Source organism: Abramis brama (assembly GCF_963993115.1).
Source record: "Abramis brama genome assembly, chromosome: 15".
NCBI classification, from domain to species: Eukaryota; Metazoa; Chordata; class Actinopteri; order Cypriniformes; family Leuciscidae; genus Abramis; species Abramis brama.
Genome location: NC_139977.1, coordinates 4,703,972 through 4,731,313, shown reverse-complemented (window position 1 = coordinate 4,731,313; position 27,342 = coordinate 4,703,972). Strand labels below are relative to the sequence as shown.

General features: G+C 36.9%; 1 protein-coding gene and 1 long non-coding RNA gene across 4 annotated transcripts in view; one reads left to right on the top strand and one right to left on the bottom strand.

Annotated features, from left to right (window-relative positions):
- The window catches only part of LOC311097791, a 260,798-nt gene that overhangs the window by 94,749 nt on the left and 138,707 nt on the right, over positions 1–27,342 (bottom strand). The gene's annotated exons all lie outside the window — the stretch shown is intronic.
- Positions 1–27,342, top strand: part of gabrb2b (gamma-aminobutyric acid type A receptor subunit beta2b) — a 143,248-nt gene that overhangs the window by 53,886 nt on the left and 62,020 nt on the right. For all 3 annotated transcript variants that reach the window (XM_084137643.1, XM_084137642.1, XM_084137644.1), the window contains exon 4: positions 13,215–13,435. In XM_084137643.1, coding sequence (XP_083993769.1) covers positions 13,215–13,435 — 221 coding nt within the window. The remainder of the gene's footprint in view (positions 1–13,214; positions 13,436–27,342) is intronic.

The following is a 27,342-nucleotide window of genomic DNA, read 5'->3' as shown; positions in this document are numbered from 1 at the left end:
AAATCATATGTGTAGCATGTTTAGTCTCTATAAACTCCAATCTTCGTCCCCCATTTGTTAATTTACATTACATTTTGCTAACTTTGTGACGCATTAGTATTATAAGAATCTTGAAGATTCTTGTGTTAAACACCCAATCAAATTACATGTTCAAAGACCTGCTTGAACAAAAGGTTGTATTCCCTCCAAAGGGAACAACTTCTTATTGGCTCACAACCCTCCAGAGGGTGTGACATCTTCACACTTTAAAAATCACTGATCACAAGATCACGCCTGTTAGTTATTTTCTGAGAAATCCTGATGTGAAGATGATGCTGAACTAGAAGTTTTCTAAGGACCCCAAGTTTGTGCCAGGCTGCGGCCTTGTCTTTCCATTCACCAAAAATCCTCTGACTACCACTGGTTCTCTCTCATCAAGACAACATCAGCAAAGATCAACTGGAGCCTCAACAAATTGCATCAGGACAGTTTAATTCAAATGGGCGAGACATGCAAGTATTAAACTTAGTCTCATTATTTGATACATTAAGTATCCTTACCCCTTTTAAAGAAGGGCATGTTAGAACTAAACTGATGGTTTGCTCAAGGCTGTTGATCTGCTGAATTTCAAACAATGCTATAACTTCTTGCTTTCCTGTATTCTGCTTCAGCTCTCTTTCCCTTGGTAAACTGTATGCATGTATGAATGTGTATGCTAGAGTAGTTTAAGTGTTTAGTCTAGTTAATAAAATCTTGTTCATGTCACACGTAAAGTTGTCCATGTTTCAAGCTCATATATACTGGAGTCCCTAATCATGCAGATTTTGACTACATGCTCTAAGTAGTACTGTACAGTAAGAAAGACATTTCCCATACCCCGGAAATGTAAATTTCTTAGAATTAATAAACAATTAACACTGAGTGTTCACAGCACAAACAGGTTAAATAATTGTAATATTAATTTTATTACATGAAGTTAATTCTATTAACTGATCCAAATATTCATAATCAATTATAACATGTTATGATTGATTTATTAATATTTCTTTAGAGCTAATTTACTAATTTGCCTGGCTCTGCCCTCCTACGTACTGTACTTCCGCTCAATTTTCATTTTCCTTCAGTACGTCGTCTGGGTTTGCGGTATATTCTTGGGTTTTCTCCGGACAATTTTTTGGGGGTCCAATCAGCGAACAGAGGGAGTGGCTGAGAATGATGACGTTGATGTTGTGCGCTAGTTTGAGTTGTAGGGTTACGTCACGACCAAACGTTAGCGATTGGTTATGGCAGATCCAGAGTGGCTCTAGGCAGATCCAATAGTTTTAAACTTCAACAGAATACCCGCCTTCAAGGAAGTTAACGCTTGTCAATGGAGAGTGGCCAGACTCTCTGTACAAATAAAATGTACGAGAATCTGGTAGGACCAGGCTAAATTTACTACAGTTTCCAGATAGAAATTTGTTGAATTTGTTGCCCATTTTCAATGGGAAAGTGCCCAAGCTTGGCAACATTGCTTGGCAACATTTCTCAAAAAACATTGCTTATCACCTTGAGTCTCCCATCAGGTAAAACAGTAACAGAGACATCGTTCTGTTCTGAGTCTCTGGGCCATGAGAGTGGAGACATTAATATATACACTTTTCTGAGTCTCTGGTCTGTAAAGGAAGAGACAGCAACAGATTCCATGCTCTGAGTCTTGAGCTTGTGAGGCAGCAACAAATACAACCACGTTCTGAGCCTAAAGCCGTGGTCACACTAGACTTTGAGCATGCAACATTTCTTTGGACACTGCAACGGCCATGATGTGATGTCGCGCTATGAAGTGTCTTTTTTATAAACATGAATTCAACATATAACAAATAGTAATACACTTAAAATGGGAAAAAAGTACAATCTACTCGACTTTACTGCAAAAATATAATTATTTTTAATTTATCCAAGAGGTCACGCTTGATAATAGTAAGAGGCTCTAAAAGTTCCCTTTCAAAGGAACTCACGCTGATTCGTAAATTTACAACACTATGGGAACGTCTCTTCGTGATTTTGTCTTGAAGCGCTTGTGAAATCAGTCCAATGGTGTGACGGAATGTCATAGGCGGGTGACGTCACTACAAGGAAGGAATAAAGCACGCCTGAACCAAACAATGTCAGCTTCTCTGTCTTCAGCAAGCGCTGTCTTCTAGAGTGCAACCTCCATGTCGGGCCTGCCATTTTTTCACGATCTCCACAACGAAGAAGAAACCATACTCATCTTGTGTGTATGGGCCTCAGGTTTCGAATTATTCAAATATCCTGGTGCTAAGGTGGAGCAGACTTTGCGAGCTATCTCTCCCCGATTCAGCATCGTCGGTAACCTCTGTTCCCTGAAGAGGGAGCGAGATAATGAGTCACCCCGCCATACTTCCAACGCGCCTGTGACCAACTTCAGCAGATCAGAAGCTGACATTGATTGGTTCAGGGGTGATTTATTCCTTCCTGGTCGTGACTTCACCCGCCTATGATATTCTGTCACACCATTGGACTCATTTCACACATGCTTCAAGACGCAATTGCCTTGCCTTGCCTTGCCTTACCTTGCCTTGCAATCATGCAGAGGCATTCCCATAGTGTCGTAAAGTTACAGAGCAGCATCTCGTTCACTCTTCAGGGAACCGAGGTTACAGTCGTAAGCGAGGCATTGTGCAATATCTCATAAATCCTTAAGATTGGGCAGATGACAAACTTGTTCTTCACTGCCATGGTGAAATTCCTGGCTGGAACCCTGTAATCAGAGAAGGGAATTTGACACTCTCATCACACTCACCGGGACATGTGTCCAAAACATATTTGGAGCCACGTTTGAGAACCCCTACATGACTGGTTATGTGAGGTTAAGTTAAACTGCTACAGGTAGATTATTAGCCCTATATATATCAGGTGTTAGTCTGACTTCCTATTTTTCACTTTGAAGTAGAAAATTTTGCATGTGATACAAAATGCTCCAGAAGCTTTGATGATCTCATAGATAACTCATATACTCTATGTAAACCAGTAATTTGTATTAATTGTTAAATACTTGCTGTCATAATGAACAAATTTCTTGTAAGCTACAATCGAAGACTACTTTTTGGCCCAGGAGAATGCACAGTCTGGATTTATTTTCCTTACCAGCATCAAAGAATACCAAAAAGAAAAAGAAAGACAGAAAAAAGACCCTGCCATAACTGCCAGGGGCATCTCATTAGGACTGTGATTTTCCACAGAATGTTTAAATGATGATCTAATGCAACAGAGGCAGATGCTTGGATAGCTTGTACCTTAATAGGCTAATTTTACCACAAATACTTTTAGTAATGGTTGTGATGAAATGGTAATGACAAACAATTCAGAACAGCCTTTTGGTTACTGCAAGCAGTGCATCTTAATGGGATATTACGGTATGATTAAACATTAGTTTTGATCCAATTGCCACCTGACTAATGGTGACCTGCTCTAAATATGTATACACAGTTTGTCAATTTTGGTAAATTTCACATTTTTATTTTAGGAATCTGTAATGATTTCACATCCTCATAAATATATACGGCTCAATCCTCTTTTTGTTAAACCGATAGAAGGAATTATATCCGTGCCTGTGTTTATTTTAGCACATTAATAGTAGTCGCATATGAGTGAGAAATAAAGCTCTCCGTTGATCTGTTCACACACTCCTGATGGCACACACTTTCAGTTGTTCTCACATTTTTTCGGATCTTAAATGTGTTTTTGAGTGGGATAAGTTACAAAGGTGACAGTTAGTAAGAATTGCTTCTCCTGCTTTAGCACCTACTTTTGAACAATGAACAATTATAACACTACATTTCAGTAAACCATTGACTATTGACAACCTCTATGATTTACATGATTTATGTAAAAAAAAAAAAATTCCAAAAGGCCAATATCCAAATCACCACCTTCTACTCATCTAGAAGAAGTGAGGAATAACACAACCCTATGAAACTTAGGAGAATGCAAGTGTTTGCATCAGCAGTTATGTTAACGCCAAAAAAACCCTAAGGGCACTTAATAATTTAGTCCTACAAGCACAGTTAAGGGAGCTAACTGAAGAAGGGTAGAGAGAGGAGGGCAAAAATGCAGGCATAGAGAGCTGTTGACTCATGTGGAGACTCATTCACTCACTCTCAATCATTGCCTGCCTTAATTACAGTAAATACACCACATTATAACAAACATTTGTAATTTCTTCTGTGTTAATCTGTGCATGCTCACAGTAGCTACCATTCCTTTGAACCTCAGGATTTTAGTCACATTGTATGGTGCATCATTGTATCATTACATAATAGCATTCTTTTTAACTGCAAAATGGTATGGTTGAAGGGGAGAACTTAATATTAATAAAATATTTAAGAAGAGCTTATTGCACACACACACTCAACCTTTGAAGCATCAAATGTTGTACAGAATGCATAAAGTATGCCAGCCTCTCTTAATTGGCGGATACAATAACAGACTTATTTAGTGACTTAACACTGTTCCGCTTTCTGCACTTTAGCAAACAAGAGAAAAACTGGACATCGATGTTACAATTTACATATGAGTAATAATAGCCTGAAGTGTTTTATTTGTGGGTGTTTTTAGCCAAGGGCCATTTTAAGCAGTGTGTTTTTTTTATAGAAACATTATGTTTAAAGATGACATTTTAAAGGAATAATTCAACCAAAACTGAAACTTCTGTCATCATTTACTCGCCCTTGTGTTGTTTATTATTTTATGACTTTGTTTATTGCATTACACATAAAATAACAGATTTTGACTATATAAATAATAAAACTATATAAATATCATAATTTTTTTTTTTTTTTTTTTTTTTGGTGTTTACAGTGGGGATTGGTTGGTTAGATGGTTAGGTGTTTCTGGTAACGAGACCATAACAATATGTTATTAATAGATGTTAATAGATAATGTTAATAGAAAAGCACAGTACTCTGTGCATACAAGCACTGATATAAGTTTAGTTTCAATTGAAATGTGAAAAATATATTTATTTTTCCTTTGTAAGTATTTTCATTACCTAATATATGTCATGAACTAACAATGTTAACAAATTGTTAACAATGTCACAAAAAGTGTTAGGTCACCCAAAAACGAAAATTCTGTCATTAATTACTCTCCCTCATGTCGTTCCAAACCTGTAAGACTTTCGTTCATCTTCAGAACACAAATGAAGATCTTCTTGATGAAATCCGAAATGAAAAACAGCTACGCAACTACCACTTTCAAGCCCCACAAAGTAGTAAAGACATCATTAAAGTAATCCATAAGATTCCAGTAGTTTAACCTCAAATGTATGTAGCGGCATGAGTGCTTTGTTTGCAAAATATTAATCTCCAACATGCGTTCACACACCATATGTCTGCTCTCGGGTCAATAAAACACCCATGCACCATTGGAGATTAATATTTTGTAAATAAAGTGGTAATTTATGTTTTTTTGTGCAAACAAAGCACTCGCGTCGCTTCAAAAAATTGAGGTTAAACCACTGGAGTCACATTGATTACTTTAATGATGTCTTTACTACCTTTCTGCGGCTTGAAAGTGGTAGTTGTGTAGCTGTCAATGGAGGGACAGATCTTCATTCATGCTCCGAAGATGAACCAAAGTCTTACGGGTTTGGAACAACATGAGAGTGCGTAATTAATTACATAATTTTCATTTTTGGGTGAACTATCCCTCCAAGTCATTACAGTCTGTCAATGCATCATCATCTCATGCAGACCCTGCCGGTGCAGTTCACTCCTATAGAGGTGGGATATTGCCTCCTCAGGGGTGTCCTTGACCAAGGGTGTGTGTGTGTGTGTGTGTGCACACATACCCCACCCTTAAACGTGTTCCATTTCCACTGAGGCAATGAGCCCTGAACAAATGTTCTTTCATCAAAAACAACACACACACGCACACAGACAAAAATCATATCCATTATTTTGTCCAATTCTGTCATCCTTTTTTTTTTTTTTTTTTAACAAAATGGATCAATATCGATCCATGGACGTGAAGAGGGTTCTGTTATATCTCATTTTCATCAATAGATGAAGCTGGAGGAAAGGTGGACAGCATAATAATGGCTCCCAAGGACGACAGCTCGTCCAGGCAACAGCAGGGCCCAGAAATCGCCCACAGCGACATGTAGAACGCCCGCTGCTCTGAGCGCATGGTCATGAATACATCAACACACATATTCCCTCATACCTGACACCCACTACATATAATAATAGACTGCACAGAGCGTGCATGCAAAAGACATTAGTGGATGCTTCACGCAGGCACAGAATGTAATAGAAAAAGAATAGACATTATTTACTTCTAACTTTAGTCATTCATAGGGCGAGGTGCTGTGAGACACAAAAGCTGTTTTCCCAGTGTCCTATGCTGTAACTGACAATAAAATGCAACATAAATTCTCAAAAGTAATCAATATTATTTGTGCGCTATGATCCAAATCTTTAGAATCCATTCAATTGTGAACAGAGCCAAATTCAAGCCTTTATTCAGAGATCTCCATTCTCAGCAGCAACCATAAATCCCAGCAAACTCGTTTTAAAAATAAATGCCACTTCAAAAAGCTTTATGACACGTTTTACAGCAGTGATATCAAACGTCATGCTTCTTCATCACAGGTTGCCGTGTTTTAGGTGACGTGTGCTTGAATGATAAATGCGCGCCTTCAAGAAGTGAACATTTTTACAAATTAATAGCTCAAATTCTGCTCACAAAACTATTATATACCGCCAGAGAGAACTGCGACTGCAACACATTGTCATTTGGACTACTTTTGGTACCCCTTTTGACATTTTTTCAATTAATTAATAAATTATTTTAATTACACTCATCTGTCGGTTATGTTTTTCTTTATAACTCTACATATTTTTAAGAAATGGCTATGGGTAGGTTTAGAGGTAAGAGTGAAATGAGCAGCTCAAAATAAATTTTAATGCTATATTGTTATTAAAATTGTCATTTTCCTACACATTTCTGTCCATTACGTTTTATATATTCTTTTTATTTTCTCTATGAAATGGTCATGTTTGGGTTTGGGGGTATTTAAAATGCAAAAATGACAATTATACAAATATCTTCTGTAAATAAAAAAAATCTAATAAAATATATTATAGTTTATGTTTCTTTAGCTGTAAAGACATAATAATGTTTACATTTAAATGTTGTCAACACGTTTGTATTGTACATTTCAGCATTGTTAAAACAATGAGACCAGGCTGGCACATGACATGGTAATTAGTTCCCTCATTTTAGCTAAATCATGGCCACGTTTTGCTTATTTTTTCCTCGCTTAGCCTCCAAGTAGCCGTATAACCACTGGTAAAGCACTCTGTTCTTAACGTTCAATCCAAAATGGCTCTCACTTAAAATGCTTATATGCAATGCAAAGCATTGAGAATGTCTGGATAACTCATTGCGAATCTAACATAAAACATAGATGTCTCATAATACTACACACAGTTTAAAAAAAAAGAGGATGGATTCATAAAATTGAGGGCACAAATTGATTAAAAATTTCATGATTTAAACTCGAGAGAGCAAGTAAGTAAAATGTGTCCAGAATTTAACTAAAATGAGATCATTAATTAATCTCATTTTAGTGAGATCCAACCCCCAATTCCTCCCGCCCGATATAGATAGATTTTATTTGCATGAAATATGCATCAAAAACAGCTGATCAGCCTTACAAATCACAATGGCTTTGTATGTCTTTTTTCTCACTTCAGAGACATAAAATTTGTGAAATGCACAGGGGAAACATATGGCATTTCATTATAGAGCCAAGGCATAGTGTGTACAATCTGCTCAAAGAGTGTCTAAATCATGTGGCGGCCAGCTACATCTTTATCTACAGGGACACACTCCACAGAACTGCACATAGATCTAGTTTATATTCCTTCCCTCTTCTAGTGCTGATACAGGTCTGATTGTATGTGTTTTGAGTGTGATGCTCCATTCGATTGAGCTGCTGTGTCTTCAAAAATGTCTAGGGTAAATCTCAGCTGGTGTGTGAACATCTTTTTTTTTTTGTTGCTGTTGTTTTTTTCCATGAGTTTAATTTAAGGGGACAGGGATATTAAACATTTTCCAAAATTAAGCTCAAATGGAGTTTCAGAAATGCATGTTTTGTCCATCATTAGAAAGGCTGCATCTGTGGCAGTTGGTGCTTCGCATTACATTTTCATCAACTTATTAAGTTTACTTTAGCCTTGTGGGCTCTTAGCTTGTTTTGGCATTTGGCCAAAATTTCATGTTAAAAAAGATCTTCACACTGGCTATTTCAAACAGTACTGGCTATGACTAGAGGACAAATGCTAGACTTAGACACTCTTCTTCGCTCCTCAAATACATAAAACATTAGCCTTTATATATTTAGTGTTTCCTGAGTAAACGCTGTACTTATTCAAAGAACCAGGGGTTCTTTATTCATACTTCGCTTTATACATCTGAGATGATGTGCCAGACCTTCTAACAATATCTGAATTAAGTTGTCTGAGATTACTGTGCGTTCTTGTGTTCTTTGGAAGGGCAGATATATTGATGCTCTAAACCATGATCAGCAATGCAGCGATTGGCTGGCAGCAAGACAGCAACATAATGACATCACATTAACAAAGGACATCACACACCTGATGAAAAAAAATGACACATTTCTGGACCTTTATGGGGAAACAGAAAGAAGATTTTTCTCTTAGCACAGACTTAGCACTTAGCGAACTGATTCTGCTGTTACTGATGTTTAATAAATAGAAGCCTTGGGAACAAAAAAGGGGGAAAAAAACTTAGCAGAGAAGATTAGAGGCTTCACACTTATCTCAGTAGTCATCAAGATGCTATCATGTCTTCCCCTGGTCAATGCACACAAAAAAACAAAAAAACCTCCCTCAGAGAAAAGACACAGTGTGACAGAAGCGAGAATAACAGTCATTTACATCACAGCCGCTCTGAGCTTCCAGTGGCTTTCATATTCTGGCCCCTCCAATTCACAGAGCACTGCCATGAAATAGAGAAGCTACTTCAAATGTTGATGGGAGGAAAGGATTAAAAAAAGCACTTGCAGAGTTCAGCCTGCACTGGCTTTAATTCTAAAACTACAAAGGAAATAATGCCTGTAGGCCAATTTCTATTGATTAATATGCAAAGACCAACCCTTAAATTCTGGATGCATCTAAAATCGAGTCACATACACAGATTCGTTATATTTTAATATTATAATATTATAATTTTATATTACAAACACAAGAACTGAACACTGAAAAAAAGTCCCCCCAGGTCAGCTGGTTCTGAGACTTCCTAACCTAACTCTAACACTAACCAGTCTCAGACCAGCTCTGCTTCTCACCCAATACACACATGCATGTATATATATAATATGGTGTGTGAAATTGTGACTATTGTGAACTTGCTGGTCCATTGAACTTGCCGATTATTAGCATTTTCACATAGATTGGGACTGTCTGTGGAACAAAATAGATCAATGAGTTATTCTAAAAGGAGCTCTCTATTGTACCCCACTTTTGTTTATTGGATCTTGTTTACCCTTAAAAAAAGAAGTATACTTCAAGTTCATTTTATGAAGTATACTTAGGTAAAGTATATTTTAGGTATACTTTTTATGTAGTAAGTATACTAATATCAATGTACTAGTAGTAAACTTGTGTACTATTTCAATACTGCTTGAGACTAAACTGGCCCACTTTTTAGTAAATCAAATTATATTTAAGTATACTATAAGAGTAACAGTAGTACACTTTAAGTGCACAACTAGTTCACAACTACGTTTCTGATTTGTACAACATCTCTACTACAAGTGAACTAGTAGTTTACATTTTTTTTTTGCTTATGAAAGAACACTATGAAGTGTACTCTCAGTAAACTACTAATTTAGTAGTTTCATCCTGCAAGTAAACTTGTAAGTTTAAGCGAACATAACACACTTATAGTTTACTATTTATATATTATTTTTGCACTTTATGTATGCTATGTTCCTATTTAGGTATTATTTTTATACTTGAAATATACCTTTAACTGTACTTTAACTCTTTCCATTAAAAAAAAAAAAACATTTAATTATAGCTTCATACATCTTTTTTTTATCAACACTTGAATGTGGGTAAGTTTCATTACAAAAAAAAAGAAAAGAAAAAAAGCTAAATTAAAAAAAAAAAAAAAAAGCTGGGAAAATCGTCAAAGACTACGTCCAGATTCAGAATAATGATCAAAACATATATGGAGTAAATCACATCCATCAACACCCCCCAAAGCTTCACGGTCGTTTCCTCTTCATGGGTTCGACATTTCATTTGGTAACATTAGGGAGTTTTGATTTACAGTATATGCTGTTTAATGTTTGATGATCGCGTTATTTTACATTTGTGCAAGCAATCTTCTATCACTTGCATCTGCTTCTTCTTCACCTGTGTTTTGATCTGGAGATTATGTACTAAAAAGATGCATAATAGCGCCCCCTACTGTATAACAGTGAAAACATGGATAGCCAAAAAATTCAGTCAGTGATGGGGAGAGAGTAAATTAGATTTGAAGCAAATTCCTATGTACACTACCAGTAGACTAGCCTACACAAAAATTCAGATACCCAGGATTAGGAACATATATAATCAAACAATGTAAGTTTTAGACTGTATGTACACTGTATGCCAAGTATACTTAGAATGCTTAATTATACTTTTAAGTATATCTCAATCAAAAGAACGAGTACATGTCATGTATAGTCCAAATATACTTAGACTTTTCTGTCAGTATAAGTCAAGTATACTTTAGTCCAATTTTAAGTATATTTCTGAGAAGTACATAAAACGTAGACTGAAAGTATACTTTCAGAAGAATGCTAATAGCACAATTTAATAATCTTCTTTTTCATAAGGATATAACTTAATTTTTGGAACAGTGTTAAATTTACGGGACAAAAACATCTAAATAAGAGAGAACTACTATAAATGAAATGGAACTTAAAGTTAACCTAATAAAAAAATCTGATGGTCATATTTTTCAGGAAATGTTAGACCGTACTTACTGAAATATCGCCCTTGGTAATGCATTTGCTGCATCTTCTAAATTTAAACTTATTTAAACAACTTAATGAGACTGGACTTCAGACAGCTCTAATTATGTCTAGTAATTGTTGCACTCATGTGGCGACCCTCTCCATTTAATTATCTCTTGAGTGGTGGTCACCCATTGCAGAAAATCCAGATGAACTCTGAAGATGATGTTACTCTCTGTCCCATGATTCTTCAGAAGACACTTCCCAAAACCTCTTTCCAGTGCATGTTACTCACATGGTTCCTTCCTTTCCGACAGAAGCACAACAGAAACATCATCCGTCCCCACCCACACTAGCTTACTGTACACCATGATGCTCATTAGCTCCAAGCATTTGACAGCCACCTCCACTGAGAAAATGTAGGATAGCAATGGTGACAGCTATTTTTATGTAGTTTGCTGCCTCAATGTAGTGATTCTGGTGCCACATGGGATGTATATAGTTTTCCCAGACTATGAGCCACACTCAAACTTCTAGCCAGAGTAAATAGATTACAGGTATCCTAATAGAAGACAGCTCTCTTCAGTATCCCAGTACCTGGCCTGATAAAAGTACCATGAGGAGAAGATTAGAACCTTAAGAAGTCTTGCTGATCATACAAAGCATACTCTTTAAGTCTCAGAGACTCAATTTCTTTTAAAACTTTCCAGAACTCCCTTTAATAATGATAAGAGAAAGCCTTGAAAGCCCGCCTGGTGTTGCATGGTATTTCATAATAAGCTTTGCAGCAAGAGAGCAAATCTGAGATTGGGTTTATCAGCGTGTAAACAGAAAAATGTCATCATCACCTTTGAGGTACATTGGACTGGCATTTAGCACCACGTGCCACAGACATATTTTTCAGAGTCTCTTTTAATGCTAAACGCTTTAGCAAGAGACTTAGCCATTTATTTATGTATCTATTAATTTACTTACCTACGATGTATTTAAAATTAAAAGAAGAAAGAATTATACCATCATCTAACATTTCTGAAAAGTGCATGTCTACTTGGTGGTTAAACAGAAGCAATATTTGCCTGTTGGGTTTTAATTAGTTTTAATTAAGAACTAATTAGGAACTAATTAAAAATATTTGAGGGTAAATCAGTGGGGTTTCTGGACCCCAAACACACTTCGAGTTCTGCTACACAGCAGTAATGCTGTTGTGTACAAACTAGGGCCATGCCCACCACTGAGGGTGACAAGTCCCCCTGCACTTCATTACGCACCGCCCTGTTGTTAGGATGACAAAATGTTGGAAAAAGTTACATTTTTAAGCTGGTCTAGCAGCATAATTTATTGAGATGGCCAATCAAATCAATGAAGTTGGACTGTACTATTAACATAAGCCAAATTCCAGTGCGACACTTCAGTTTTAATGATGAAAGAGTGTGGGGTAAAAGTGCATGAGTGCCTCTTCCATTTAATAAAGAACATTTAAATAGTTGCTTACCTTTTAAATAATATTTGTCCTGAAACTAATGCATGCCATTAAGACATTCACAAATGATGTCCCTATATATTCCCTTTCTTTTATTAATCAGTGTTATTTGCTTGAATTTGGCAAAAATGTATACATTTCACATCTTGTTTTGATTTGAATTTCAGAACAACTAAGAAAACATATCACAATTTAAAATAAATAGTCAAAAAACATTAAAAGCAACCATTCCTAGTCTCCCATATTCTGTCACCTGCTTTGTACCTTTTCATCTACATTGGTTGCTTACTGATGAATGCTTTGCATTTTGAAATGCCTATGCAAAAAGTGTCATTGCTGTTTTAAAGGTCAGTGAGTTATTTGATAGTCCAAATCAGCATGCAGGTTTGGAACGACATGATGGCATTTTTAGGCGAACAATGCCTTTAAAGAATGATTGAAATGGTTCATTTTTGTTCAGAAGTCCCAGTGTGCTCTCTGTCATTATACCTGTACTAGTCTCCAGTGTTTTAACACTCATTTTTAACCTGGTGTGCACTCTTGCTTTTAACGTTACATCATCAAATTTTAAAGCCAGTCATGTAATATTAACCCCCAAAAGATTTAAAAATATTCCCTAAAATATCTCTTTCCTATCTTCTTTCTTTGACTTTCTCATATTGTCTTTAGACCTGGTAATTCAGTAATCTTCTCTGTGTTTATGCTTTGTTTTTTCAGGACTACACATTGACTATGTATTTCCAGCAAGCCTGGAGAGACAAACGCCTGTCCTATTCTGAGATTCCTCTTAACCTGACGCTGGATAACAGGGTAGCTGATCAGCTGTGGGTGCCGGATACATACTTCCTGAATGACAAGAAGTCTTTTGTACATGGTGTAACAGTGAAGAACAGAATGATCCGTCTTCATCCAGATGGCACTGTGCTTTATGGGCTCAGGTAACAATTCAAAAGCATCTATTCATCACATAATAGCAATTTATTTAAAACATTACAAATCTTTCATTCAATATTTGCCAAAGCATCATAGTCCCCATGATAGAATACACACAGCAGATGCTTTTGATTTTCTGAGTAAATCAATGCATCTACAACAATATTTTAGTTAACAACAATTCGAAATGGTTATGTGCTCTAGATCTGTGCATCATCAAACTGATTGAAATAGACAAGACTGAAAAACTCAACACTGTGTCATGACGTTGACGCAATGTTAACGCTTCTGCTTGAAGCACGTGTTGAAACTAAGCAATTTTTGTTCAAGGTCAGGTGACGGAACATAGGCGATGTCAATATAAATGGCATCAGCTTCTTTGTCATAAAGACACTGCGTGTCTGTGTTTGTGTGGAGGATATTGTTTGTCTACCCTGTATTGTATTGAATGAGTGAAATATGGCATCTAGAAAAGAGTATAACCAATGTGTGCTGCCATGCCCTCACTATCTTATGAGGGATTATGTTCATGATTTGAGTGTGATTTGTTTGGGAGCAGAGCATGCTTGATCAGCTCTCGAGATCCAGGCCCTTTAAAATTAAATCTGGCCTGGTAGATAAGGCATATGAAGCTGCAGGTAAGGCTGATGCATCACTGCACATGATGGTGGTTTTGCAGGCGTACTAGGCTGACCTGCTAAAACACCTAAACACTGGTGAGGGACACAGCCTGTGCCATCGTTCAATAGCTACAATGGTGGCCACGGAGAGGCATCTGTGGCTATACCTCTCCAGCATTAAGGAAAAGGAAACAACTTTCTTGTTGGACGCCCGAATTCACCATCTGGACTATTCGGTGACGCAGTCAACTCTGTTGTCGATAGGTTTCAGGTGGCCAAAAAGCAGACGATGACAGTTTTTTCCCTTCCCAGTTCCAGAAGCCTGTGGCTTCTACAGGAGTAGGGAGAAGAAAAAGGTCAGTGTGGCTGCCTGTGTCCCCCCTAGTCAAGACTGGGAGCCCGGGCACTGCACGTTGCCGACCTGACTCCATTGCGACTTCAGGGCATCCGTGTACTGAACTGCACTGACAACTGTCTGATTCTAGCTCATTCTAAAAAATGTGCGTTTTGAAATCAATCTTGTTCTTGTCCACTTGAGGTTAATCAGTAAGAAAAGCATGCTCTCTCCAAGACTTTTGTGAAGAATTTTGTGAGGTTGTTGTTGGACTTAACATCGATACAGGCACATTTGTCACCTGCTCGGGTTGGGTCGAGTCCATCCTTACAGCCATGAAAGTACTCAGGCTATGTCAGGATATTCCTATCAGCCAATATCAGAGGCTGCTGGGTTTTATGACAGCCACTCTTAATGTGATACCAATGAGGCTGCAGCACATTAGACCATTCCAGTTGTGGGTCAAGAGCAGTGGGTTTCACCCATTAGGAAACACTTAAGGGTTATGCGCAGATGTCTTTGTACCCTTTCTATGTGTAAGAGACCCCAATTTGTATGCCTTGGATTCCACGTTGGGAGCGAACTGTTGGGAGCGAACATTTCCAGCTCGGTTAGAGCTGGATGCCATGGTGCAGACGTGGTGTTCTACCTCCCGAGTGTTCTATCGAGGGTTCACCGGGACAGAGTTTGCCTGTTGCTAGTGGCTCCGTTTTGGCCGGCCTGAGTCTTGTTTTCCTAGGATCTTTCCTGAAAGGCTCTCCATGGGAGATTCCGACCAGGAACAACCTGAAGGTCTCAGGTGCGGTGTGTAATTCTCCACCCTCTGCCCAATATTTAGATGCTGTGGGTTTGACCCCTATAGGGTACCAACTCACAGATTCCAGTCTCTCAACTGAGGTTGGTAAGGCCATCGTAAATGCTAGAGCTCCCTCCATGAGGAAACGTTATGACCTGAAGTGGCATCTCTTTGCAACGTGGTGCGCTCAGCGCCATATTGACAAAGTCCACTGCCAGTTCAGTGCTTGAGTTGAAATAAAAATGAAATGAAAAGAGGCATTTATAAAGTGCTTTACTGTGCACTACTGTACACCCAAAGCGCTGTACAATCCCACCAGTGAATCTCTCCTCAACCACCAGTGTGCAGCATCCACTTGGATGATGCGACAGCAGCCACAGAACAACGGCGCCAGTACACTCACCACACACCAGCTAAAGGTGGAGAGGAGAGAGAGTAATTGAGCCAATTTAGTGGATGGGGATGATTGATAAGGGTCAATGGAGGGAATTTCGCCAGGCCACCGGGGTTTCACCCCTACTCTTACAAGAAGTGCCATGGGACTTTTAATGACCATAGAGAGTAGGACCTCGGTTTAACGTCTCTTCCGAAGGACGGTTCTTGTTATAGTATAGTGTCCCCAATGACTATTAATAATACTCTTAACATTTTCCGTCATTTATGAGACAACGCTTCCCAGCCATTGACCGAATTTTCTTGCTTTCTGTGTTTTCACTGTTGTACGGTAGGGGGCACTATTATGCATCTTCTGAAAGATTACTGAATCTCAGGATCATAAATAAATAAATGAATAAAACAGAAACAAGGGATAAAAACATTGCTTATGCATGTTGTAGTCTTTGAAAAACACTATTTTGTTCAAAAGGTTTTTTTTTGTTGTTTTTTTACTTTACCCACATTGATAAAAAATAATGCATTAAGCTAGAAAAGAGGCTCTGTTATTTCTTTTGATATGTTGCATGTTCAGCTATTCATACAGCAAAATATTCTGGGGGCCATGGAAGTTTTGTGAAAATGATAAAATGCTGGTGGGCTGGCGGGGAAAGAGTTAATGTCATTGCTCAATGAACTACTGTATGCCTTAAATGCATGAATGTTTCGCCAATCATTATTACATATTTGGGTCTTTGGTGACCCAGATCTATCTAACACAGATGATATCTATATCTTACCAGCTTCTGGCTCATATTCTCGATCTCAACCAAATTCTCAAAACTATTGCTTTCAACATCTTCAAAATAAATATCTTTATCGCTGACAGTTTCTTCACCAGATCCACCATCAAGTGACACTGACACTAATATATGTAAGCAGTAAGGTACGAGAGGCCTTCAGCTGTTACTTATTCACGATACAGCACTAGCCTTGAGTACCTAATTGCTTTTATAAAACGGTTACCACACAATACAAATATTAAAGCCGAAAAATATGTATCTATGCAACTTTCATGAAGTAAAATCACTAAAAGCCTTCCTTCCGCTGGAAAAAAAATAGTCCCTGACCGTAAACAGCAACAGAAGTTACATGCATTTTTTCGCCAATAGATTGCAGCAAAGACTGTCTTTATGAGCAAGTAAGTTAGTAGAGAAGACTTTTACACTGAAAGGACTCTTGTGAACTTGTGATCAAGGAGAAGGAAGACACAACTGACAGGTGACTATAGGCACGGGAAAACCCCTTAACTGTGAAAAGGACAATATATTGCAGCGGACATTCAGACGGATTTTTTTATTATGAATATAGGACTGACCTGAAGGAAAATGCTATGTCTACTGTAAATGCAGGTACACTCACTTACTCGATCTCTCACAATACTCTACTATAGCTTCAATTAACAATATCAATGAGATCAATCGTGAATAAAACACAGCTATTAACCACTCAGAATCAAGGATTGGAACTATAACCGTTTTATAATATTGCGTACAGTACTTGCTCTGAGCCATTTCAAGTTTTGCTGATGGCACTTGTATTATTTTGGTTTATGCCTTTGGTAATTATGAGTGAAACATCACAGCATGTGCTAGACATTGCCACCTTGGGAAATTAAGGTAAATGGCACTTGTTGAGTTATCAGAGAAAAATATACTTACACTATTACATACCTAGGGTCGTTAGCGACCCTATACACTTTTTACAACCAAACAAAATGAGAAACCAGCCATTCTTCTATATTAATTTTTTTTATTTTCTTTCTTTTTTTTTTCAAACTATCGTGAGTGCAGTGTTAAGCCACTTATTGTTATACTTACACTGAACAAAATTATAAACGCAACACTTTTGTTTTTGCCCCCATTTTTCATGAGCTGAACTCAAATATCTAAGACTTTTTCTATGTACACAAAAGGCCTATTTCTCTCAAATATTGTTCACAAATCTGTTTAAATCTGTGTTAGTGAGCACTTCTCCTTTGCCGAGATTATGTGGCATATCAAGATGCTGATTAGACAGCATTATTATTGCACAGGTGTGCCTTTGGAACATTTTAGAGTGGCCTTTTATTGTGGCCAGCCTAAGTCAAAGTGTAAATATCAACGTTATAAAATTAAGTAAATTTACTCAACTTTTCTGATACTGGTGTTCCCATCATGCACTGGGCCTTGAATAATTAATGAGGTAGATTTTTCACTGTTTTCCAGCTGTATTTACACTGTTTCATCATTGCTTTTGTTGTTAGGATTAGTAACTTGCCAATTTGTGACATTTGGAGATCATTTTCCACTCAAAATGACACATTCAAACACAAAAACGATCCATCAAATGTTACCGTCATTGTGTATTGTCTACCAAGTATTGAGGTCTCTGCGTTCACATGATGTGTGACTCCCTATATGTAGAATATATATTGTATTAATTACTTAGATGTTTCTAAGTAAAGCATATACTTTAAAAGTGTGGTTTAATTCAATATTCAATGAGTGAAATGTATTGCAAAGAAACTTTCAACTAAATAGATATTACTCAACCTTTTACTAGCCAAATTAAAACTACTTATTTCCTTTGTTGCTTTCACTTAACTTAGTTAAGTAGAGTTTACTTAATTTCATATGTGAAATTTACTTAAAAATATGTGTGTGAAATTTACTTAAAAAAGATTAGTGCAAAAACTTGCCAAACAAAAATTAAGTAAATTTTTCTTATTGTTTTTTTCAGAGCACTTATTATACTGTGTTTATTCAGCTCTTACAGTGATTTTCTGGAGTAAAACTGACGCTTCATCTTTTGTGTGATGTACAATAAACTTCATTGAACTCATCAGTATATTTTTGGCCATCATTCGGACGGGGTCCGCTACAGCAGGCTTGTATTATTAGTCGATCAAAGCTGATGACAAATACGTTATAACCGTAATTAAACTAAACTACACCTGTTCTATCTCCATACAGCATATATTCTCTGGCTCTGTAGGTATTATTGTCCGCTCTCTGTGCTGAGAGCAGCAGCTCATTTGCATTTAAAGGGATACACACTATAATGGTGTGTTTTTCTGAGCCCCAAAAAGTGACAATTTAAACATGCTGTAAAAAAAATTATATATATCTGCTGGGTATTTAGAGCTAGAATTTTACATACACACTCTGGGGACAGCATAGACTTATTTTACATCTTTTGAAAAGGGGCATAATAGGCGCCCTTTAAATGTATTAAAACTCTTCACGTAATGCATCTTGTTTCAGTTTTTCTTTACAGATACATTCAAAAAAGGATAGCAAGTGAGTTTTCAAATAGCCCTGCACTGAAAAATCTCACTATTTTAGATACATCTTAGATATACTTTGCTATCTGTTATTTAAAAAATAAAATGCACTCTGATGTGTGGGTGTGAATCCAGCTTGGATCTTCTTCTTTTTTTCTTTTTTTTCTTTTTTTTTTTTAAGTGATGAAATATTAGTATAAACATCTTTTAGATAAAATATTTAAATGAGCCATAAATGAGAACTCTATGATTGTCATTGAGGGTCAGGCAAGGAGGAGGAGGAGGAGAAATGGATCTCAATGCAAACTTTTCACTTTATTAAACCAAATTAATTAAGATAATAACAGGCTAAAAGGCAGCAGATTTACATCCACATATAAAGACAACGACAACAACTCAAGATACAAAAATAGGGCAATATATACACAGGGGTGACAAGGAACTAAACTAATGGTGAACATAATCAGTAACCATGATAACAGACAAGCAGTGGAACATAGGGAACAAAAGAAACCGTAATGAAACATAAGAAAACCATGAAAATAACTTAGTCCATACAAACGAATGTACGAAAGACTTACTTAAGGTGGACGATGAAGCAATTTTCTCTAGAAAAAAAAACTTTGTTGTATTATTTTCATGTTATCACTGTGAAGCTGCTTTGATGCAATCTGTATTGTAAAAAGCGCTATATAAATAAAGGTGACTTGACTTTAGCAAATGCTTGGTAGTTGGCTTCACATAACCTCTCATCTCTTTTCTCTGGAGCAAAGAGCATTTAGCCAATTGTTTCAAATGTACAAAATTAGTTATTAAAAAGCTTGCATATTATTGTCGGGGCCATTTAGAGTGCTAAACTTAGTTCGATCAAAGGAGTTCAGCTCATTATTCTCTCTGAGCTGTTTTGTTGTTCTCAGATTGAAGAATATTCTATCAGGTTTTGTGTAACCCTACTGCATCAGCTGTCATTCACTCGAAAACCTATCACATTTTCCTTGTTAGTGCTTAAATTGTGATGTGATTTCATCTAAACTATTCAGTTATTATGACTTTTGGGTCATTTAACTTGATAATCAAGGTCTTTAAGATTACTCGAAACTTCCAGGCAGGTGTTTTGCAGTTGTTTGGAGCGACACTGTTCAGGACAGTGGTCCTCCGGGAACAGAGTTTGACACAGGAGTTTGTGCCATGGAGTTTGTAGTCATGTTCTCTGGATTACCTGTTCCTGTGTTTGACCTTCTCCTGTCTAATCGTCTGATCATCTTCCAGTTATACTCTCCCCTGTAATCTTGTTTTAGGTTGTTATGGCGTTGGTGTTTTTCAAGTGGAAAGATACATTTTCTTCAGATGTTTATACTATCCCAGAAAGTTACTGTCAACTTGTTACTTACCTGATGTTTGCTCTTCTATTTAAACCTGTGTTTGGGTTCATATTCCTGTGAGATTTTACCTGATACATGTACCTGTTATCAGGGACAGTCAAACCTGTGCTTGTAGATAAAAACCCTGCCTAAAACTATAAGTCAAGGCCCTCAACTTCAGACTTAAAATCACCTTTTTTGAGCACTATTGAGAACCCACAGTGTGAGGTAACTTTCTGGAGTCTGTTGTTGGTGCAGAAAATGAATCCACGGACTGCTAGATGCTGTGAACTACAGCAACAGTATGTATTATCATATGTTCGGGCAGCATAAACAGCAAATTACTTAGCATGTAAATTTAAAAAGTAAATGTTTAACACATTTAGGCAACAATCGTCTATTATGCTGAATCTGACTTATAAGAATGAGGCTACTATGAGCTAATAAATGAGAAGCAAGTATCAGACCTTAAGACATTTGATTAAAAAAGATGAACTTATAAGTTCAATTCCTGATTTATTTGGAGAAGTATTTAGATTGTTACCCTGACTAATACATTACAGATCACATTTTACTGCATGTAATCTGTAGTGGAACATTGTAAAAGTATGTAAGTTGTCATATCAAGGTTGAGGTGAGGAGAGGCGAGTTGGATCTTGATGCAGCATTTATATTTATATTTATATTTACTTTATTTATATTTACAAAACAAAAACTAAGAAGATAATCCAGAACAAGGAGAATCAGAGCAGAAAAACACAACAGCTCCACATGCAAAGTAAAGACAATACAGGACAACCAACATAATAAAACAGTTTAAAAACACAGACAATAGCAAACTGAACAAGCAACAGTTGCACAAGGCAATCCATTACCATGACAGCAATGTCATGAGCACAGGGAACTGGAATGGACAAACACAGAACGGAACTAATGGACCAAAATGAAACAAACACAGATAATTTTGTTTAGATAATCATGGAATTATCAGATTGTTTCCATATGAGCTCTAGTGAAATGACATTTACACTAAGAGGACTTTGACCCAAATGTTTGGCATCTGTTGAAGTCATGGCAGTATTTACACTGTCTCTAAAATAAACCATACTGTGTGCCCACGGAGATGACTCACAGTTTTAGGGGAAATAGATGCATGTGTGCATAAGAGATTACCTGTAATGTGTATGTTGGCTTAATCCACATCAAGGGTATTTTTAAATAGATTAAAATAGGATAATGTTGTCCAAACGCTCTAGGATAAAGTCATTCTCTCATGACTAATTTATTTACCAATGATTTGCCAATTCATTCTGCAGTTTGTAATGCTGTGCCTCGAACACATTTAGCATGTGCTAGACAGAATCTTTAAATTGTCCCTTTGTAACATTTCACTGCACCTCAAGGTGATGGATACTTGTGGAGGCATTTGTCTCATTTGTCTTACTCACAAGCTCTTGCAAAGACTATTAAAGCAGCATGTGTGTGAGGTTATGTCAACCTGATACATCACACGCAGATTTAGTATAAGTGCTGCGTTATTAAGGTCATAGAATTATGCATGTGGAAGTTGCATTTGTTAAGGTTTACATATTAGGACATTCTTAGCATCAGTTCTCTGCCATCATCTGTGTGCGGCAGTGGATGTACTGTTCTCTTTCATTGGATAAACTTGTCAACTGTTTTTTTTTTTTTTCAGTGGCTTTCACATTTTCTTTTTATTGGAGACAGTATTACAATTTGGCAAAAGAGTGGTTTGGACATTTCCCAACTGTCCTGCACACAAATGGTGCCATTGTACTACCCTTTTAGGTACCATTTAGTATTGTTTTAATTATATTTACAGAAATTGTGTAGTAAAAAAAAATATTTTATGAATTATACAAGGCATATTTGGTATATAGAAACTGACAAACTTCTGGTTAAGCCCGGGCCACATTCGATTTTATCTGATTACAGACATACTTTTGACATTTCTACAGATTTAGATATTGCCTCTGCTGCAAACCCATAGTAGTAACTTCATTCTATTCTCCAATAAACAACCTAAACATCCTTACAACAAGATGGGTTTACATTGGGAGCAAAACTGAGTAACACTTTATTTTAATGAATCCTTGTTACATATGTTACACGTATTTACTATAGTATTAACAGTAAATAAAGCACAATTACAAGTAGCCTTAATAACATTAAACCAAACCTTTAGTAAGTACATGTTGTTAATTAATATTACCCAGCACTTATTTGAGTAATTACACTGTAACAAGGATATATTTAAATAAAGTTGATAACCATTGATAAGACTTGTTTTTAGAGAACATGGCCCAGATTTACTAAACAGGGTAAATTAGTGATATTTCAATGTTTTGTTCTACAACGTACTCTGCACACACTCACACCCCAAATTTACCTAGTCTTATCTAGCTATTTATTAAAATTGTATGTTTTCAGAAATGAACATAGCTGCTTCAAAATTCATATTTTTACTATGGATGTGTGTAATTTACATTGTAGTACAAAACATCAAAGTTTAGTGAAGTTATGTTTACCACAGGCTTTATTTTACGCATAAATCCTGACGTCTTCCCTGCACCAATCTATAAGAATGTATTTTGTTTTTATTACAGTAATAAGATTTGTTTGGAGCTTGGCTGGTGGATGAAAGTGCTAAAATTTTCTTTAAGCAAAATATACTTTCTCATGTCCTTTCTTTTTAAATGAGGGTGAAATGTGAGATTCACCCGTGCAGTGAATTTACAAGTATTATTGATTTTAACAGTGTAAATGCAGGATTAGAGAGGCAGATGTCCAAAGCATGCTTTGCTTTAAACCCTGAAGCTGCATGAACAGAAGCAAATCCCAGCGCACACCTGAGCTTTACATCACTTCTGCACTTCTCACGGGCAGTATTGAGAAACAGCCCCCTTCATCTTGAAAGAGAAGTCAGAGACATGAGCAGAAAAAAAAAAAAAACTGGCAATTTGCTGCGTGACATTTGTGGTCAGGAGGCTATATCACCTTGGGCTTGTGAGAATGCAGTCTTTTGGTTTTCAGAAAGATTTTGTGATAGAAGAGTGTAGTGCAAGTCTAAAATCTGTACATTCCTATATATATATATACTCCTATATATCAGTGTTTCCCAACCCTGTTTCAGGATACACACCAACAGTGTACATTTTGGATGTTCTCCTTATCTGAGGCTCTGTTTACACTGGTATAAAACTTTACTCACATCTGACACAATTTGTGTTTCTGAATTTGTGGTTTTAAATCATATACATATCCGACATCTGGACATCTGTCCTGCATCTAAACATGTATATCTGATTCCCCTTGGAATTCCAAGTCACCACAAGGCGAGGGCAACATGTTTGCCCACAAAGATAGCTTTTAATATAACTATATGAAGCAGAGGTGACTGTTTGTCCTCACAATATAATTATAACTGTAACTAATTTTTTTTATTAAGGTGGAAACTATATATATATAGAAATTGTGCACTCACAGAAACTGGTTTTCAACCTCTGGTGTGTGAATTTTATAAATAAAACAGCATCTCTACTCACAAAAAAACAAAAACAAAAATCTCAGCAGCGAGGTGATATCTTCGCTGTTTTTGCAATTAAACTCATAGCTTCACTATTACATAGAGACACTGTACAGACAGGTAATTCACACTCACAATCTCTCATTCGAATTACTTCAAATATTATCTTACCTCGCTATTTTACATGAGAATTCTAGAACTAACAAACCGTAGATCTGCTCTATGTCCATTCAATCTGATTTTGCACTGCAAACATCCATGACAGCTTTTAACTTATCTATGCTGGCCAATAATAACCAACTGCAGAACTGCAGAGCCATACGTCACAGCAGCCTGAGGACATCAGCGCCAGACCAGCAGTCTCAGGGTACGTTTACAAGACAACGATATGCTTAAAACGGAGACGTTTTTCCTTTGGGTTTTCCGCGTACAGACTACACCATTGTCAAAATGATCCCAATTCAGACAGATCTGCGAAAACGATTAAAAACCCTGTATTCTGCTGCCAGGCCATTAGATGGCGATGAAACATTATAGACTGAACACTTAATACACATGTGCATGACGTCATCGTCTTCAGAGATTCATGTTTTTGTTACACGGAGACCGTTTTCTTTGAAACCCGTTTATAAAACTTTGTATTTTCAGGCACCCAAAACGCTGTTGTCGTCTAAACTAACGGCCGAAATGCATAAAAAGTTTTACGTTTTTAGCTGAAAACGGTGTCGTGTAAACAGCCCCTCAGACCGGTGTTGGGGTGGAGCTTATAGCATCATTAAGGGTAGGTTTAGTGGTGGGGTGGGGCATTCATTAAGAAAGAGCTTCTAGTTATAGTGAAAGGTAATGTTAGCATTACCCTAACTTCTGGTCTGAGGCTGCTGTCATCAACACTGCAGTGATACGTGGTTCTGCAGTTAGATATGCATGCTGGCAAATAATCATGGTGCCACCGATGTGAATTATATAAATTATTTTAATAGCATTGCCCGAGGATCAACCATGTCGCATAGTAAAGCGTTCACCAAAAGAATAGTTTTGGATGGGGATTAACGTAAACACAGATATCGGATACCAGTCATGTCTAAAGAGAATGTAAAGGGGGACAAATCTGATTTGATAAAAAGATCAGATCTGTGCATTAAGGCTTGCAGTATAAAAGCAGCCTGATTTACCCATGTCAGGTTTTGGAGTCTCCTAATGAGCTGATGAGTTGAATCAGGTGTGTTTGATTAGGCACAGTTGTGTACTGTTGATGTAAAAGTCTTCTTTTGGTGTGCCACTAGGAACAGGATTGGCAAACACTGCTCTATATAAGGACCTGGTTATTTTTTTTTTGTCCCACATTGTATCAGGTGTCCTTACTTCTATGCACTTACATTGTAAAAGCATTTGATGCAATGTATTTATTGTCTGCATGAGATATTGTCTATTGAGGTTGAGATATGGCGTTTCCTCCGAGGAGGCAAGGGAGGCAGTGCCTCCTCAAAAAAAAAGTTGTTTTTTTTTTTTTACAAAACTCAAACGATGCAAATATTATAAAAATGTAACATTAAAAAGTGTATAAATCACTCGTTTTTCTAAAGTAACACTGTCCAACAGTGACACCAGCAGGTAAAGTTATACAATTAGTCGATCTATTCTCTATTGCCTCCCCCTGAGCCCATGAAATTTTAACAGACCACCTAAAGCATGCGGTGGGTTTAGTCGGGGGTTATTGAGAATGACTGGGGGAAAGTCACGTGGCCTTCATCACGCTATGATTGGATGTTATTGGATATGTCTGGATATGTAATAATTTTTATGTTTTATAGGTGCTGTCAATTTGTCCATATTGCATGTTTCAGCATGGACAAGTTGGTATCAAGAATCATGAAATTTCACAGGTATAAGTAGACTGACATTGTCATGTGCGAGTGCTGTCCTTTCATAAAGCAACTGACTCTTAACAAAATGCAAGTAAGAGCATTTGACTTCACTGACACTTTTTGGTTCTTTACGTGTAAGATCTCAAGCTATTAAATGCACTCATGCTTGATTATATAAATATGCATGAGAGCATCTACTAATTAGACAGAGATATGCTCTTTATGTATAACTAATTATAGTATAATTAGCCTTACATTAGTTGAACTATCTTGCTGAAGTAAAGAAATGCATTATTAAAATTATATGACGAGTTACCAAGTGCCTCATAAATCTACATTAACAACAGACTGAGTATAAAATATTTTTTCACTTTTTGCTCAAGTAAATCAGAGTTTGTTGTTTTTTTCTGTTACTTCGGGTCAAATTAATCTTTTATGATAAAATGTACACACACACATATATGTGTGTGTGTGTGTGTGTGTGTGTGTGTGTGTGTGTGTGTGTGTGTGTGTGTGTATGTGAACTAAGCTTGGGTACACCATTCAGATGTTTTTGCGCATGGAAGTAATAATTTAGTTACTGTCTTATTTATTTGACAGTCAGTTTGCCATTATATATAATCTGCACTGTTAATTAAAGATATTTTGACTTTGGCATTGTTGTGGCCCTGCAGTAAAACAGATGGCTTTGTGGCCTAACAGGGTTTTCTTAAAAGAAGAAGAAGAAGAAGTAGAAGAAGAAAATGTTTTTATCTCAGTGATGCAGTGAAAATTAAAGTCTCATAAAAGACTGCATGAATACAGTAGCATAGAAAGTGTCCACTTTTCTCTTCCTTCATACAGTGCATCTTAACACTTTCTGAGGCACTTCATTATTGCACATTTCAGTCCACCCCAAAGCTTGAAAACAGCTAGTTATTTTTAAAGTGTAGCTTCACAGATTTTCAACATGCTTTGTAGTTTTTGCACTGTCTGTTTACTCTTTCTCTGTGTTACCTGGACTGAGAAATTCCATCCATTTGTTAGTTTTGCATCATCCGGCAGACTTTTGACAGCTCCAGGGCTTTTTCAAAATTATAGATTGTACTTTCCTCATTTTTGTATCCCCACCCATGCCACAGACAGTCAGACTGACAGAAGGTTATTGACAAAACAATTATTGTATGAGTAGGTTTATCACTGAAAATTGTATCATACATAATGTACCAAAGAACTACCGGAGTGTAAAGGGCCTGTTCAAATACCCACACTCGTGGTTTCTGCACTTGACCACTTGTCTACCTACATTATGTGTTTCCTGTATTTGGCCTAAATGTTTAAGTGGGTGTGAAGAATGTAAGTGTGTGTTTTGAAAAGTTTTGATTACCCGATGGGAAGCGATATTTGAAAAACGCTGTTTGAAAGTTGGTCAGACCGACAACCAGACACAACAACAAACGTGTAGCCAATCAGCATATGGGGGGCGTATGACGGTGGAGGAGAGAAAATAAGCAAGAGGGAGATTTGAAGAAAGATTGTAGAAAGAGAGATAGCTGAGAGACATTGCAAAAGAGAAAAGCTCATAAGAATATCACTGGAAAATGAAGGGTTATGATCAGGAAAGAGCTTTAGGACCAACGCTAAATTTAGAAAAGCTTTCCAGCGATGGATAACAGACCTGAAAACAAATGCGGTGGTTGCTTTTATTCGCTC